The 17,042-nt window shown below is 36.5% G+C and overlaps 1 protein-coding gene across 5 annotated transcripts in view; it reads right to left on the reverse strand.

The window, feature by feature from the left end:
- LOC110030764 (protein SCAI homolog) overlaps positions 1 to 16,421 on the reverse strand; it is a 35,527-nt gene extending 19,106 nt beyond the window's left edge. For 4 of the 5 annotated variants that reach the window (XR_002294678.1, XM_020733668.1, XM_020733670.1 and 1 more), the window contains exons 1-6: positions 15,796 to 16,421; positions 9,498 to 9,704; positions 9,070 to 9,312; positions 8,740 to 8,806; positions 8,473 to 8,643; positions 8,215 to 8,306 (exon numbers count right to left, since the gene is read on the reverse strand). Coding sequence is in view for 4 of the 5 variants with exons in the window: in XM_020733668.1 (XP_020589327.1) it covers positions 8,215 to 8,306; positions 8,473 to 8,643; positions 8,740 to 8,806; positions 9,070 to 9,312; positions 9,498 to 9,704; positions 15,796 to 16,320 (1,305 nt within the window). In the remaining variant the exon portion in view is untranslated. The remainder of the gene's footprint in view (positions 1 to 8,214; positions 8,307 to 8,472; positions 8,644 to 8,739; positions 8,807 to 9,069; positions 9,313 to 9,497; positions 9,705 to 15,795) is intronic. The other variant, XM_020733669.1, reaches the window with a different exon arrangement.
- Positions 16,422 to 17,042: the final 621 nt, after the last annotated feature.

Genomic DNA, 17,042 nt, shown 5'->3' on the forward strand with positions numbered 1-17,042 from the left:
AATGCCGAGCCCCCAAGCAAGTGTGTTGAACAGGACAAAATTTTGGCAGCACCTCCACCCTTTTTTCAAATTTTCGGCCAACCCCCAAGACCTCCCCAAGGTGGGGTTTTATAGGCAAAAGAGAGAGGAGCATCCACCAACCAGCCCTAATGGTGGCCGAATAGGATGATGGGAGAGGAGGAGAAGCATTTAGGGAGAAAGAGAAGTATGTCTCGGGAAGATGAAGGGTCGGCCAAGTGGAGTTTCGCCGTTGGAGTGCCGCTCGGTCGAGTGGGGATCGAGAGGGCAAGCCGCGAGGCTGGATCGAGTGAGGAGAGGGAGAATCGGGCTCGGGAAGAAGGGCATGCGCGACAAAGAAGAGGCGAGCGTGCGATCTAGGGCTCCGATCGGGAAAGGAGTCGCGGGATTCGCGAAAGAGAGAGAGGCGTGAGCGTCGTTTGCTTAGGCAAAATAGGGTTTAGAATTGAAATTAATATTACAAGTAATAATATAAATATAAAAGTATTTAATATTTCAAAAATAAAAATTTGATTTGTACATTTTTATTCGTGTGTCAGTGTGTCACATTCGTGTGTCACAGCATAACAAAATGGATGTCCTTTTTAGGTAATTATGACGTTCCGGACGCGCTAGCGTGGTCTGTTTTGTCGTCAGAGATCATTTTTACGAATTCATTGATTTACGTGTAATTTGCTCGTGTGCGGAATTATGACAATATGAGTGTTTTTCCTAGCTAAAATTGACGTCCCGAACGTGTTGGCGCAGTCCATTTCGTCATCAGAGGTCGTCCGAAGAAATTCGCATTTTCACCCATCCTCTAAGCTCAATTTTAGTCTGATCTTGTGCAACTTAGTGAATTTTGTGTATTTTGTGTGTGTGCATGATGATTAAGTCCTGAATAAGTTTTCCTAGGGCTTGAGATCCTATTGGGAACTTCTCCTTGAGTCTCCACATGATAGTCCTTAACCACTCGACCATACGACGGTGGTTTTGACATCATCACTGCGAGACATCACAAGAAAAATAGGAAGTGACTGGAATTTCTAAGGGGATGGATTCCAATACAAGTTTTCTAAGATAGTTAATAGGAACCCCTAGAGCTAGATCCTATGATCCTAAGGAAAAGAGAAATGACCTCAAAATGAGGTCAACGGTCCTGCCACAATCTTAAAAATTTTTCCTTTAAGTTGAGCGGTGTTTTCTATCACAATAGGCTCGATGCATTCCTCCACTTCAACCATTCAACTTGAATTCTACTAATAACATCCTCATCTATATTACCATCACTTTAAACAATAGACCCGAAAACAATAGACCCGATAGACCCGAAATATCTAAAATGTCCACACCATTTAATATTTTGATCAACTATACAATTCTGCCACTATATCTACTACTGCTAAATTTTCAAAGTATTTAGTTTTAGATCTACTCAAATGAAGGTCTTTAGACTCTAATGCAGACCTCCATAATTCAATTTTTTTTTTCCTGAACTCTTTCTATAGTCGTATTCATAAGAAGAATATCATTAGCGAAAAGCATACAACAAGGTACATCCTCCTATAAATGTCCAATAAGAGCATCCATAACTAAAGCAAAAAAAATATGGGCTTAAAGCAATTCCCTCATGTAATTCAATTCAAATGGGAAACTACTTGGTCAATCCTCCTATTCGAACACAAGTACCAGCTTTAGCATGCATATCTTTAATGACTTGAATATAAGTCATATCAACACCTTTCTCTTCTAGAACTCTCCAAAGAACTTCTCTTGGAACCTCATATGTAAATCCTCCTTTCTCTCCAAATCAACAAAAATCAGATGTTGATCCTCCTTACTCTCCTTGTGCTTCTCCATCAAACCTCTCAATAAATGTATAGATTTCATAGTAGACTTGTACGCCATAAATCCAAATTGATTATGAGAAATCTTTGTATCACGTCTCAACTTATATTCAATTACTCTCTCACATAATTTTAATGTATGATACATTAACTTAATTCATCTATAATTTGCACTCTTGTGCATCCCCTTTATTCTTAAAAATGGAGATCAAAGTACTCTTCCTCCACTCTTTAGACCCCTTTTTAGTTTTTAAAATGTTATTGAAAAGTTTAGTAAGACAAGATACTCCTAAATCTCCTAAATATTTTCACACTTCTATTGGGATATCATTAAGTCCTGCTGATTTTCCACCTTTGGTTTTCTTTAAAGCCTCAACTTCTTTTCTATTAATGCGTCGGTAAAAATAAAAATTTAATTATTATTAACAGTATTAAGATCACTAAAGTCGATCAAATTTTTAAAAACTTCATTAAAAACTTTATCAAAATATCTCATCCACCTATCTTGAATATCTTCCTCTAAGAAAAGCACTTTTTAATTTTCGTCTTTAATACACTATCCTTAAATTAAATCTTTACATATCTTTTCTCTTTGTTTGATTAGTTTATACATATATATTTCACCATCTTAAGTATTCAATCAATTCTAAATAACACAAAAACATAATTCTTAAAATCACAAACTGTTTTCTTAGCTCCATACAAGGCCACCTTATATTTTTTTCAATTTTCTGAGGACTTACATTTAAACATTTTTTATAACAACTTATATTTTATCTTTTCTTGCACATTATGAGGCCACCTTATATTTTTTTCAATTTTCTAAGGACTTACATTTAAACATTTTTTATAACAACTTGTATTTTATCTTTTCTTGCACATTATTATTTCACCACAAACTATTTTTATTTATAAAAACTTTTGATTTTAATTCTTCGAGTACATCTTTTGACATGCACTGCATCATTATTGACTAGCAATTAAGCTTTACATAAAATAGCTTGAACTTGAAGGGATTGTGTGAAAACTCAAATTATGGTGTATCTCGGTATTTGCTAAATTCACTGGCCCCGGCAATGAAACATTGCATTCACCCCAACAATAAGTTTTCATATCTAAAAACCAAAAAATAATGAATCTAAGCACTATTCTACCATTGTGTTGCCAGTAACATCTATGTTAGTAAATTTAGAAATTGTTGATGTATTGTTTTTTTAGGCAGGTAATAATTGAGGATATGGTTCTCAATTATTTGTTTATTTATTGTATTTTCCTATAATCCAATTTATAAAACCACTTATAAGTCAATATAAAATAAATTTATTTCCTCTTGGCATGATATCAAAGCAGAAAAACCCTCACCACCATCATGCTTAACCTCACTAACCCCAAGAGGTCCTAATCTCATCCTCAAAATCCGTTCCCACGCAATCATTTTGTTATAGACGTCACTTCTATCCAGACATGTACATACCTATTAGCCTTTCCAATCCCTTGTACCTGTCCTGTAACAGTGAACTCAACTGCTTGTGTCTTAATGCAAATAGGACCCTTTGCCCAACTACTGCATGCCACATACCATCATACCCTCACCACACATTGTGTGATGTAGTCCTATTATCCTGCTTCATTGAGTTGCTTAAGAAAGCCTACTGACCACAACAAACACGCATAGTACATTGCCTCCCATTCAACCCTCTTGCAACATGCCTGTGACATTCCCATTATCGTGCCTATTTCTATGATGCTTAATATGTTAGTTTCACTGACTCTTCATCTCATCTCATGAAGTGAACCCTTTTTCGCCAACAGTACCTTTATTCAATTCAATGTACTAATTATCTTTTGTGATGGCGAGCTTTTCACTTTCTTTTTGTCTATCATAACAAATATCTTATTATCTTTCTGGTTAAACAATCTTGAGCATTTTATTGCCCCCCAAATCATGTTTTAAGAGATTATCATGTTGACCTCTAAACTGACTCAACTCATATCGCTCAAATGCAACAATGGCAACTGATGATGGGAACAGCATTGCACAAAGATCAATCCAAGATGGGGTGATTGCAGTGAACTCAATTCAATTATTGTTCATTACACATATGAACTAAGACAATGCATTGGAATGTACAATATCTAAGAAATACGTTGCATTGTGTAATGCATCAAAAGAAGAAAAGACAAAAAAAATAGCGCAAAAATATGAACAAGAATGAAATCAATATATGAAAAATGAGAATTTCAGAGAGTCAAAAGTTGTATTCACGCTCAATGTGACAGCACAAAACCGACATTTCTGAGCAAATAAGAATTTACAAGGGTCAAAATGTGTAATACCGTTGAATTTTTAAATTAACTTTTTTTTTATTATTATTATTATTATTATTATTATTTGTTGAATTTTTAAATTAACTTTATTATTATTATTATTATTATTATTATTATTATTATTATTATTATTATTATTAATGTTAAAAAAACAAAATCATATCATATACTACAAATATAAACTAAAAATTTTAATCAGGTCATCAACGTCCCGGCTCCCATGCTAAGCTAAACGTGACCCCTCTATTGACTTATGTGGAATGAGCATCCTAAACCGTAAAAACAAGAGCACAATCTAAAGCCTAAAACATGTCTCTCCCTTGTACACCCATTTATGCATGATCTCTTATACTCCCTACTCTTATACTCCCTACTTTGCAAGTGTTTCTCTCCTCCTACATGCTCTCATTCTTGCACAGCTTATCACCTTAAATGGCTCATTTGACCCTTTGCTCTCGTCAACCTCTCCCACCCGATCACTCAACATCAGCAACTCACATCATCTTGTGAATGCAAAAAAGCCATACCCGGCTCATCCCTCCCTCAATCTCTTGAAATTGCCATTAGAGAAAGACATACATCGTCTCCTTCTACTCAAACCTCTAATGCCGCTAAAAATTTCACACTCTCTTAGATCTATCATTGATGAGTTCAAGAATACATACTCTTCATCAACGATGGCAAGCACATAGTCCTTTTACCTTATGTGGAGTCTAAGATTATAGATGTTCTTGCCAGCAGAGAAGCTAACAGAATCTGTTTTGGTAACGATGGACGATAGCAAGTGAGGTTCTCATTCCATAAGAGGGCCAATCACTATAGAGAGCATTACAGGATGTTGTGATCGACATCTTACCGTCATACCTACCAACATTCGAGAAGGTTCAGGCAGACCTTGCGTCAGATATGAATGAGCCAGCCAGAGGGCTACATTTAGAAGACTCCACAAAAAATACTTGGCAGGAGGGCCCAGTTCAATTCAGCAAAGTACCCCAGATGATTGGATTGATGCAGTCGGCTATGCACTAGTAGGGAAACCTTCTCAAGTGTTTTGGAGAACTGTGCAGTCGCCAGTGGGAGCCAAATGCCTCTAGATCCACCATCAAAGATCGTTCAACCCCTGGAGATTATAGCAGCTCTGCTACCTTCAACATGCTTGATAGATGAGTTTGAAGCTCCCACAACCACACAAGACTGATGTGGGACATCTTCCCCTCAGTTAGGAGGCATATGCACAACAAGGCAGCAGCCGTTGCCTGGACCACTTGAACCCAAGGGATCTTAAGGGTCGGTTGATCCTTTCTTGTCGTGGATTGTCGCCTGACTGAGGAGACCCAACCCTTAGTTACCCTAGTCTTATAAGCATGTTATTTTCGTGTTGTAGGGCAATTTTTCTCGTGCTTTGAATCGGGACAGCTGTCGGTGTCTCTTATTCTCTTTGAGAGATGTATCTTAGGTTTCCGTGAAGTGCTTCATTGTATCTTGGTCTCCAAGTGATGTTTATCTTCCCTCCACCCCTTCTACATCAACCATTGTTGTCACGACCTGGTCAGGGGTTTGGAATTAATCAAGATGTGAACAAATTGTCTGACGATGTGAAGTAAATTTTCTATATTCAGTTACCATTTAACAGATGAAAGAACCACTAATAAAAAAATTAAAATAATATATTTAAATTTACCTCATTACTGGTCACCCTCGTCTTCTGTAAATGTTCTCTTCTAGAGCTCATCGTTAATACTTAATTAACCTAAAAAATTTATTTGAAATAATAATGAATTAAACAAGTCTGTGAATACTAATACTCCTAAGTCGTAGTAATACAAGAGAAAATGAACCAATATGTATATTAATTAACTTTTTAATAAATCAATAAAAAAATTTGATATTAATCAAGAAACCTTACTATATCACTAGTATATCAATATCGTTTTATATATGTATAACATTCATACAAACACCGTCTAAAAATTATGTCAATTAAGATATATCAATATCAATATCTTTTTCTATATACGTGCACTTGCACCTCAGTATTCCGTCACTAGTACCATCAAGATGTTACTCCATCATAGTCAAGCATACACATACAATCACTCTATGTAGATTATATCATTCACAATTTCATATAACTCAACATGTAATATTATAATTCATTAATTATTTTATAATATGAGACTATAAGCATTTGCATTGAAATGATCGATAAAATTTAATAATAAAAAAATCAATTGCATTAATCAAGCATTAATAACAATCCATACAACTGATTTAGAAGAGATATTAAAACAATACTGTTGATTAATTTGTTATTTGTCTTGACGATGATTCTTCCAAAATTCAAATCCTATAACTTGGTATCAAATTTAATTAATTTATTATTTTAATAAACTATTGGCTTTTCATTATTTAAATGTTAAATTTTCTCTATGTCATCACGTCTAACATGTATTCAATAAATATATATTTACATAAATTTATAACTATCTAATTATTATTGTTACTAATTTTCAATTTAATAAGCTCTTACCTCGGTAATTATTACTAATTTTCAATTTAATAAGCTCTTACCTCAGTAGAGCCCTATATTGCACGAAGGCTACATCTTCCTCGCCTATGCGAGAACCGGATCGCACCAAAGCTGGCTCTGGCTCTCTCCCTCGCAAGCTTCCTCGCCTGCTTGACAACGCACGAGCTTCACTACAGACGTTGCAACAGCTTCCCCTTTGACTTCCTCGATCGCAACCAGACACTAACACCTACACCTGCTACGCTCTTTGCCCTAGTCGTACTCACCGCAGCCACTGAAACCCACACGATCCCGAGAGCCCTCCTTCGGTTCCCTCGACGCTGTCGTTCAACTCTCAAGTAGTCTCGCCTCCCTCATAAAACAAATTTATAGGGCTTCCCGACCTTATCGCTTCTTCTCTCCCCACTTCAGCTTCCCGATCTTCTCTCTTCTTCTCCCCATTCTATTCATTTACCCAACCCCACCCTTCCTCTTTTCTAATTCTTCATTCCCCTCCCCCAATGTAATAGAACATTTACAATTGTTTCCTGCTGCAGTCGCACGAGACAACTGCCGACTCTGTTCTTCCTGCAGTTTCTGCATTCCAGTCCCCGTTCCCTGCACTTTCATTTCTCCTAAGTGCACCCATTGCTGTTCCAACGCAAAATCATTCCCCGTATTGCCTTTCCATTGTTCCAGCAGCCGAAACCACTTCCCCGCAGCCTACTTATTCCCGCCACCCAAAAGTGTCCCTAGATGTTGTTTCTTTGTTGTCTAGTCCACCTAACCCCTTTGTTGCCGCACGACATAAAATACCTACTGCTCCCATGCACTTCCGCACCTCTGCTCCACTTCCCCACCTTGTCACCACCGGTCCATGCCCTTACAGCCGCCGACACCCTATAACCACCATAGTCTTGTGTGTCATTTTGTTTGTTGTTATTTTCTATTTTTGTGCATGGTTGTAATTGTCTATTGGCTTTTCCAATAATAATATTTGTTTGTTGTGATTTGGGTTAACTGCAATATCAAAAACAAAAATCATTTATGAAAGTAATTGAATTTGAATAATTTGCTAATCATGCAAGCAAAACACAAGATAATTTTCAAATCAATCACGACTACTCAAAAATAATGCTAGGGATGCTAGCGCAAGCCCTATATTTAAGGTTGGGAATTTGGACATCTGAAAATGTGTTATAACTCATTTGGTTGTTTGCAAATATAAAAAATGTTTTCAAAAATGAGTACTTCATTTTCACTCATTTTGTGTGAGAAAATGAAATCATTGCATTTGACGAGCATTAAATGTGGCATTTGTAGGTGTTTAAAATTAATATTGATTTCTAACCACATTCAACTAATGACAGAATCAATTAATTTATTGTTTTTAAAGCATGTTTAACCAGCTTTAAGCAATCAAAAGGAGCTTCTGTATAATGAGAAAACTATTTTTGACAAAATGAAAACAAGCAACAAACATATCATGAGCAAATGTCGTAGACAATAGCAACAAAGTTTTGACAAACCTGCCTTGAATGAATGGCTATTTTCACTATCAATAATAATGAAAAGGGGCTTCCGTGTAAAAGGGATTAAATCGTCTGGGTATAAATTGTTTACTCCTGAAAATAGAAATAAATATTATTGTTCAATAGTCTCAATTGAAAATAAAATTCATAACGCATTTTTTCCTTCAGTAATTTAAAATACCATAACGAAAAAATCAATTGTGTTGAGCAAATGAGAGCATAGAAACTCAATTTTATGCAGTCAACTACAAAGTTATACCTCCACTTCCTCTTGAACCTAGGCATACACAACCTTCGGAGTAATCACTAGAATTTACCCAGGAATAAACAGGAGCTTGATGGAGAGAACCACCATTCTTATAGGAATCTTGAGAAATGGGCTTTAAATGAGAAGAATTCTTTTCAGAAGGAATGCTCTGATCTGGTTTTCCTTAAATAGTATAACCAGAGATGTGAATCAAATATAATATCAGAATAGTGATTAGAAGAATGAAATTATAACAGCAACTGGTAAGTGATGAACAACCTGATGCAGAGACATATATTAGCAAAATGCTGTCGGAAGAGAGTTCTTCACATATCGTTGAAATTACCTGGAAATATCAGCCCATAGTTTGATTTATCAAATTCAAAGAATCCATAGGCGAGCGTATAATAACAAAAAAGGCATCCCACTATATAAATATTTTTCCCTGATCTTCCAGAAGACCAAAGTTCACAAGCTCTAAATCCCTAGCACTGGCATGCATCATATTGTATTCCGTGGGATACATTGGTGGCATAGTTAATGTTAACACAATCAACACCACAAAAACTCAGAAAATTCAATGGAGAGGAGCTTGAATACCACACTCACCGTCATCAAATGAGAAACTGAAGGATGATAGATAACAGCTTTGCGAGGATTTGGGGGCAGAGATGGATCTGTCATGTCTGCAAAAAGGTTGATATCAATCAACCCAGAAGCACCACTTTGATCACTACAACCACCGTTATCACTCGATTCTGTAGTAGCCACTTGGTAGAATGATCCACTGGGTTCCCACTCCAAACACTGGATCATTCTATAACTATCAAGAGTAAGCTCTGTGATTTTGATCTGCAAGATTTCATCAATATGCCAACTTAGAAGCAGAATAAATTTTCAGTTACAAATAGTTTTCTGTATTACATTACAAATCCTTTTTATTTCATATATTCCGCATGCTAAAAACAAACAACCACGATAATTTAATGAATGCAATAATTAAAATGGATACTTAAACACGCAGAAAAATGTCACACCTCAGTTCTCCGATAGCTTGTCAACAAAGCATCTTGAAGCTTCAATACTCTTCGTTTGTGTAAGCGTGCAATATATGGAAGCGAAGAAGGATGGGCATCAAACAATAAACTGTATCTCAGAGGCCTGGCATTTGTAAATGATGCTTCAGCTTTCAAAAACCTGAAAGTTTCTTGCAGCACTTGCTTCCATTCTTTAAAATTAGTCTCCTGTACACCGTTGACATAATTTTGAGAGGAACATTTGAGTATAAATTCTCTCAAGTTCCAAGTTACTTTCAAGATAATTGGAAGACAAGTTATTTCAATGCAATGTTAGTGAGAAAATATTTGCAACATTATTTAGAACAATATGATATCTGAAATGTCCCTTTCAGATAAAAAAATAAGAATAGTATGGTTGTCATGTATGTGTGCGTGCATGAAATACAGAGCTCAAATTTTGTGGACATTTTAGGACCAGTCAGAAGCTGTCAAAAGGCATTAACAAGTAATTCCTTACCTAAAGGCAACATCTAAAGATAATAAAAAATTGGGGATCACAAACTAGAAGAGTTCAACATGGCATATGACAATGTAGAAGCTGCATTTCAATAAATAAAGGGATTTATCAAAGTGAATGCTTAGCAATTCAAAGGTTTCACTGCCGAGTCAATGGTCAATGCTTTCGTTGCTATTGTCATTCATCCAAGAGGTCCAACAGAAAGTTCAACTGGATGCATGGAAGCATATAAGACTACATGAAGGTTACATCAACAGAAAGGGCGCGGTGCTTGCAAAATTCTAATCATATCCCATCATTAAAGAATGTGATGGACGTATAGGGAGAGAGAAGATTCCATCAAAGCCAAAAATGTGCTAATTTGACAATTGAGCTTCTTAATCAAAGTTTTAAGTAGGTTCCCTTATTTTAGTGTCGGTAGCCAAAAGAAAAGAAGAATATTATCAATTATTCTCGTTTCTCTTTAGGGGCATTTGCATGCATACCACCCAATTCTTATGGATTTACATATCTAACACCTAAACTTCTTACATTTATACCACCCAAATCTTTCATATCACAACTTTTAAAAAGTGAAATACAACTCTTCATGCATAGGGAAAGTGGCATATATGTAAAAATCAAAGTTTAGGTGCTAGATATGTGAATACATATGAATTAAAGGGTAAGTATGTAAATATTGCTTTTCTTAATTTTTTAAAGAAGGAAAGAAGTTTAGCATCTTTAGAATGCATAAGGGGAAAAATCAAAGTTTAGGCGCGTCCTTGAATAAAAACATATTCCACCTTCTGCTAGGTCAATGAGCCAAATTTGGAGTCATTATACTCGAGGAATAATGCTTCTTTGTGGTGGGAGAATTAGAACCGAATACGACACGTGAAGGTTGAAGCAAGATCACTAAATGGCTCAAAATGAAGAACTAATTGCAACGAAATACCTTTCCATACATTACCACCTAAATCTATTTTTGAAACTACATAATCTCCAACAAAGAGAAAAATCCGTGGAAAAGTACATCATTAAATTCAAACAATTCATGCTAAAATGTGAGTTGATGGAGCCAAAAAAAACCTATAAAATGTGGATCAATTATAGCCTGATTGGTCACTCTTTGATGTCGAGAACTTGGTTCTCAAGACAGAGAAGCAAATATGGTGTGCTACTAATCCACCAAAGCATAGTTTGGCAATGGATGGGTCCAGCGGAGAAGGGCAGACCATGGGCTTCAAATCAGCTTTTTGTTATGAGAAAATCGCCAAATATGGCAGGGGTAGTTCCTCCAACACTCTTCTTGCTGGGAAGTGCGTTAAATGCAATGATTTTGGGCAGATCATAGCAAATTACCCCAATTAAACAATATTTTCCTTCACTGAAAAAAACTTAGATAAGGAATTTGCAGACCAAGAAGCAGAGATAAATATGAATGCGAATGAATTCAACTCCCAGTTGACGAGGGAGAGGTGCTTGTGATTTAGAGGATACACCAAAACAAGCCTAGGTAGGACTACCACCGGCTCCGGCACAACATTCTACAGTTGTTGCACTATGAAAGGAAATGCATGTAGCCTCATTATAAATGGAGGTAGCCATAAAAATATTGTGTCCAGCATAATGGTGGATAAGTTGGGATTTCCAGGTAAAAATCATTCCCAACCCTATGTGTTATTTTGGTTTAGGAAAGGGAGTGAAAGCAGCATCGACAAGGGCTATTTGAAGGAATCCTCCATTGGGAACAAGTAGAAAGAACAAGTGTAAGGCGATGTAGAACTTGTGAATGCTTGTCATGTTTTGGGTATGCCTTAATGGTATGATAGTAAGACCCTTTATTATGACTAAATGAACATATATTCATTCACTAAGAAATTGAAGCACCTCTAATTACCACCTTGGAAGGGGGCTGAAGTACAAGAGAATCGGCTGACTAAAAATCACGAGCAACATTTTTGCAAGTTGTCAAGGAAGATTCAATTGGACACTCTTTAGTGGTTTGGAGTCAAATGGGGTTGAAAAGCCGACTCAAGAGACAGAAAAACCATTGATACGTTACTTATAGGATGTCATAAACAACAACGTGACATCCAATTTACCACCCTTAATAGATTGTTACTTATAGGATGTCATAAACAACAACGTGTAGGGCTGTCAATTTGGCTCGTTGTTCGTGATATTCGACAAGTTATCGTCCCCATTCCAGAAGTAGTAATCCTGAACCGATCAAGCCACCAGAAGCAGATGAGGAATACAAGAAGTTGCAGAAATAGATGGAGGATTGATAGCCAATAACTTAATCAATGAAAGTTCCACTATAAATGTTGTTTTCGTTTGATTATGCCAAAAAAGGATAGCTCAAAGCACATATATATTAATAGTAGAACTATGAAAAAAACCACCATTAAAAACCAACTTCATATTCCAAAGTTGAATGACCTTCCAAATAAGCTACATAAAATGACCACCTTCTCTAAGATTGATTTACGCATTAGCAATCACCAAATCTGGAATGGCTTTCACAACTCATGACGGGTTATATGAGTAGCAGTAATACCTTTTGACTTGTCAAATGCTCAAAGCACCTTTATGCGTCAGAAGAATCATATCATTGGATCTTTTATTGTAAAAAATCATAGTTGTATACTTTAGTGACATTCTAGTGTCTGTCATTCAATAGAAGATCATTATCATAACTTTGCATCTAGTTTTCAAAATACATAAAATTGAGATGTTTTATGGACATTAGAAGTATCACTTTCTAAAAACCAAATTTAATTTTCATAGCAACATCATTTCAACTAATGGCATCAACATGGGAACTGACAAATTTGATGCCCCGTCCACAATCGCTTCCAACTGCAACAATTCCAAAGATTAATTTTATTCTACCAAAGATTAATAATGAATTTCATTCTATAGCCGCTTCTATAACTAAGCTCCTTTAGATGGATCAGTTCACATGATCCAATTTGAACAAGCCAATTTTGATGCTTAAAACAAAAAAATTTACTCGTGCCCTACACTTGCTTTACATAATTTCAGGGAAGTGTATCATGTGGAGTGTGATGCCCCCAATATAGGAATTGGAGTTGTGCTAAGCCAATGATGACATTCCATCATCCTTTTCAATGAAAAGTTGAACAAATCCAAGAGAAAGTATTACGCATATGACAATAGGCTTTATGGCATTGTTAATGCATTGAGCCAATGGAGTTATTATCTCCTTGCTAGAGAGTTCATCCTCTTTACTAATCATGAAGCTCTATGGCATTGTTATGTGCTTATGTATAAGTAAGAGAGTCTTAATCAGATGAAAATTGTGTTGAGCTGCCACATTTATTGACTGTGACTATGTAGTTGAAAGGTCAAGGGTCCTGAAGTGACAAAAGATCCACATTCTACTAGTGTTGATTTTCAAGAGATTTGGGCTTGGTGTCAATAGAGATCCCACGGCCAATTTCTTAAAACTAAATTTTCTTCTTCTTTAATGACCAACAATGTATACGCAAATATTCACTTCGGAAGACCATCTTACAAAAGTGTCACAATGAGAGAATAGCTCAGCATTTTTGCCAAGATAAAACTCTTTCCAGAGAACTTGCTTTGGTCAAGATGTGGTTAGGTGCGTCAAGTAGTACTAAATATGTATTCAATATACCACCTTGGGTAGATGTAAATACAATTTTATTCCCCAAACACAAAGAAATAGGAATTTTCTTAATTGTGGTAGACAACTTCTAAAAAATGAAGCATATTGAATATCACCATAAAATTAGGGATGCCACTGATATTGCTAACATTTACTTTAGAAAGATAGTTCGGCTTCATAATGTTCAAAATCATTACGTCTAATTTAGACGTAAAATTTTTGGGTTATTTTTGGAAGATGTTGTGGGTAAGTTGATTACAAGACTCCTATTCAATTCAACTACTCACCCTCCAACGAATGGCCAGACAAAATGCATGAACCGTGTTTTGGGCAATCACACCTAATATGTTGTGAGCAAGAACATTCAACAGTGAAACTTTAATTTGCCTCAGATTAAGCTTGCTTGCAACGACGAATCGTAGCCCTTTTGAAGTGGTTATGGGAAAATCTTCTCCCCTAGAGTTGGTTCCTATCCTTAAGCATAGCACTAATGTTGATACTAGAGTCAAGGATATTCAATAATTGCATGAGCAAATATAGAAAGAGATTAATAAGCAAAATACCAGGTATCAAAGACAGCCTAATAAATCTCATAAGCCAATGATTTCCAAGAAAGAGGATTTGGCAGGAGTATAGTTTAAAAAAGGTAAGGATTCCCAATTGAGTCATTTAGAAAGCTTAAGCCCAAAACTAATGGTCCGTTTGGAATCAAGTTAATTAATGATAAGACTCACAAAATTAATTTGCCTAATGACTATAACATCTCCTTCACTTTCAAAGATACTTTGAAGAACTAGATGTTTTAGTTGTTGAAGATGACTCTCCTGCTAATCAGGGACAATGACACCGGAGTGTCTTGTTGTCCCCAAGACTACTCGACTGAAACAAAGACCGATCCAAGTCTAACAATTGGACCTTGCAGGATGTTTCCTTTAATCCTTGAATCTGTCCAGTCCGGGTCCCTTGTGTTTATGGGCTAGTTAGACTAGAACCTAGGTTCTTCTTGAATATAAATATTGGTCTAGATTTGTAAAAGAATAGCTTTTGAGATAATGAAATCTGAGAATACTTTTGTATATAAATATTGGTCTAGAGTTGTTAAAATATAGTTTTTTGAGTTGAATGAAATCTGATAATAGAAGTCTCTGTTTCCTCTAAGTTTGCAGAGTTGTATCCTCTTTCAAGTGGTGTACTGCCCGTATCTTAATTGAGTGCAGGTGGTGGTGCCTTCTTCCATGCAGGAACTCCTTTCCCATTCAGTCTGAAACTTCTACGCCTGGTTTTCTTCCATTCCAAGCTTACGTACCTGGTTTTCTTCCCTTCCAAGCTTACACACTTCGGCTTTGTTCTCCTTCCAGCTGCTGTCCCCTCAATTTCAGCTGTAGTAACATCCAGATTCGCTTCCCGCCATCAATCTTGATCCCCAATAACAGTGCCAAAACTACTATGTTCAAGAAATAGGAGGTTTTAAGGCCTTAGGATGTAAAGGAGTGCGGAGAAGTTGCAAGCTGGACTGTGGAGTGTTGCGGGCAGAGAAGTTAGGGAAATGTAAGCTATAACATTTGTTTCCGGAATTCCAACTGTCAGAAGCAAAAGCTTTCAGTCTCAAATCCATTTATTATAAAAGGTTCAAGGAAGTTAAAATACGAGAGCGGAATCCTTTTACATGTATGTGTATGGATGCATTCAATCTTGAACGAAAGACCCTTTATATTGTTTTATATCTTAAATGGTTAGCATGTGTTCACCAACGTAACGCGATACCTATGTGGAACTAGAAGAAAAAAGAAAGAAGGTTATCGCTAATTTTATCAACGCCCTATTCCTACTCGAACAGAAATGAGGAGCAATTAACCCAAATAATTAAGTGGCAATTCCGATTATGTGTGAAAATCTTGCCAAAATCATAATCATAAAACTATTTTCATTTTAGCCAACAAATTCACAAGGCTAGAAAGTCGAAATGGCATAAGTACGGCATAAATATGAAGTCATAGCTGAAATAACTTAGAAGTTCAAGAAGATTCTCCCAATTCTCCCTAAAAACGAAATCTGCTCGCAAAACCAGATATGCTTACCCCGAACAAGAACGAGAATAAATAAAAACAATAGAAACAACAGTAAAATCAAAAGAGAGCAAGAGACCAAATCCAAACTACCCGGAAAACTGATTTGCTGTCCTCCACTAGAGTCCTAAACCTCTCAGCCAAATTCAGGGCCACATCCTTTCTATTAAGCAGCAACGCAACAAGGAGGAACCGAGCATGAAACCTCAGTTCCTTGTACCTCAGCCCTAGATCCGCCCCCGTGGCCAACGGTGGCTCGAAGTATCTGCGGCTGAGTATGGCCTCGTAGAAGATGTAAGACTCCAGGAGGAACCTCGCCTCACTGGTTCGTAGGTACTGACCATAGTAGAGTTGGCCGATGCGCGAGGCGATCTCGCCAATCTCCCACCGCTTAAGGCCGGCAGCAACAAGATCCCGGCGATGCTCCTGCTGGAATCTCCAGAGACGGGTGTAGGCTTTAAAAACCTTGCGGTAGTAGACGATGTGGATAGGGCCGCGGCCGTATGGAGGGAGGTCGCGGACTCGTGCGAACTTCCGGTCGGCACTCTCGATAAGGGAACGAAAAGTCCGGAAGGAGGCGGCGCCACCGCCTCCTTCGCCGTCGACTTCGACGGACATTACCGGGACGAAAAATCAAAGACCGCAGTGCGGCTCCCGTGAGTGGCCGGGAACTCGCCCTTGAAAAGTCCGGGTGTTCATAAGGTAGCGGTCATTTGTTGCACTGAAACGCATATAATAGTAACAACACCACCTCGCTTTTTGTAGTTTTCAGTGTCTACTGTAAATCACATATAACTCTAATTTTATCTCTATTTAGTGAGATTCATTTGGGTCAACTTTATTTTAATAATCACTGTTAGAAAATAATTAATTTACAGTTTTTAATTTGTTTTTATAAAGGTTAAAAATATATTTTATTAATGAATCTAAAATATCTTTAATTTTATATAAATTGATAATTTATAAAATTAAATAAAAGGGGGATAAATTATACAGAATTACTTGGGCTTATTTGGGATTAGTAAAATAATTAGGATTACAAATTAGATTACTTTAATTTTTTAAATAGAAAACATAATTAAGATTTAATTAAAAACATGAACACAAGATTGAGTTTTAGCTTTTAGGCTGCACAAAAATCAATAAAAAATAAAGAGAGCGGAGGAAGGGAGGGAGGGAGGGAGGGATGTTGTGATATAAGAAATTAAAGGCATAAAGAACAACTAGATTTTTTATATGAAAATTTCATAAAACAAAGATTATGAGTCTTGCCTATTTAAAATAAATTCATTGGATGAGGTTTGGAGTTACAAAAATCTACAATTCCAACTTAATAGAGA

The sequence above is a fragment of the Phalaenopsis equestris genome, unplaced genomic scaffold (assembly GCF_001263595.1).
Source record: "Phalaenopsis equestris unplaced genomic scaffold, ASM126359v1 Scaffold000760, whole genome shotgun sequence".
Classification (NCBI taxonomy): Eukaryota; Viridiplantae; Streptophyta; class Magnoliopsida; order Asparagales; family Orchidaceae; genus Phalaenopsis; species Phalaenopsis equestris.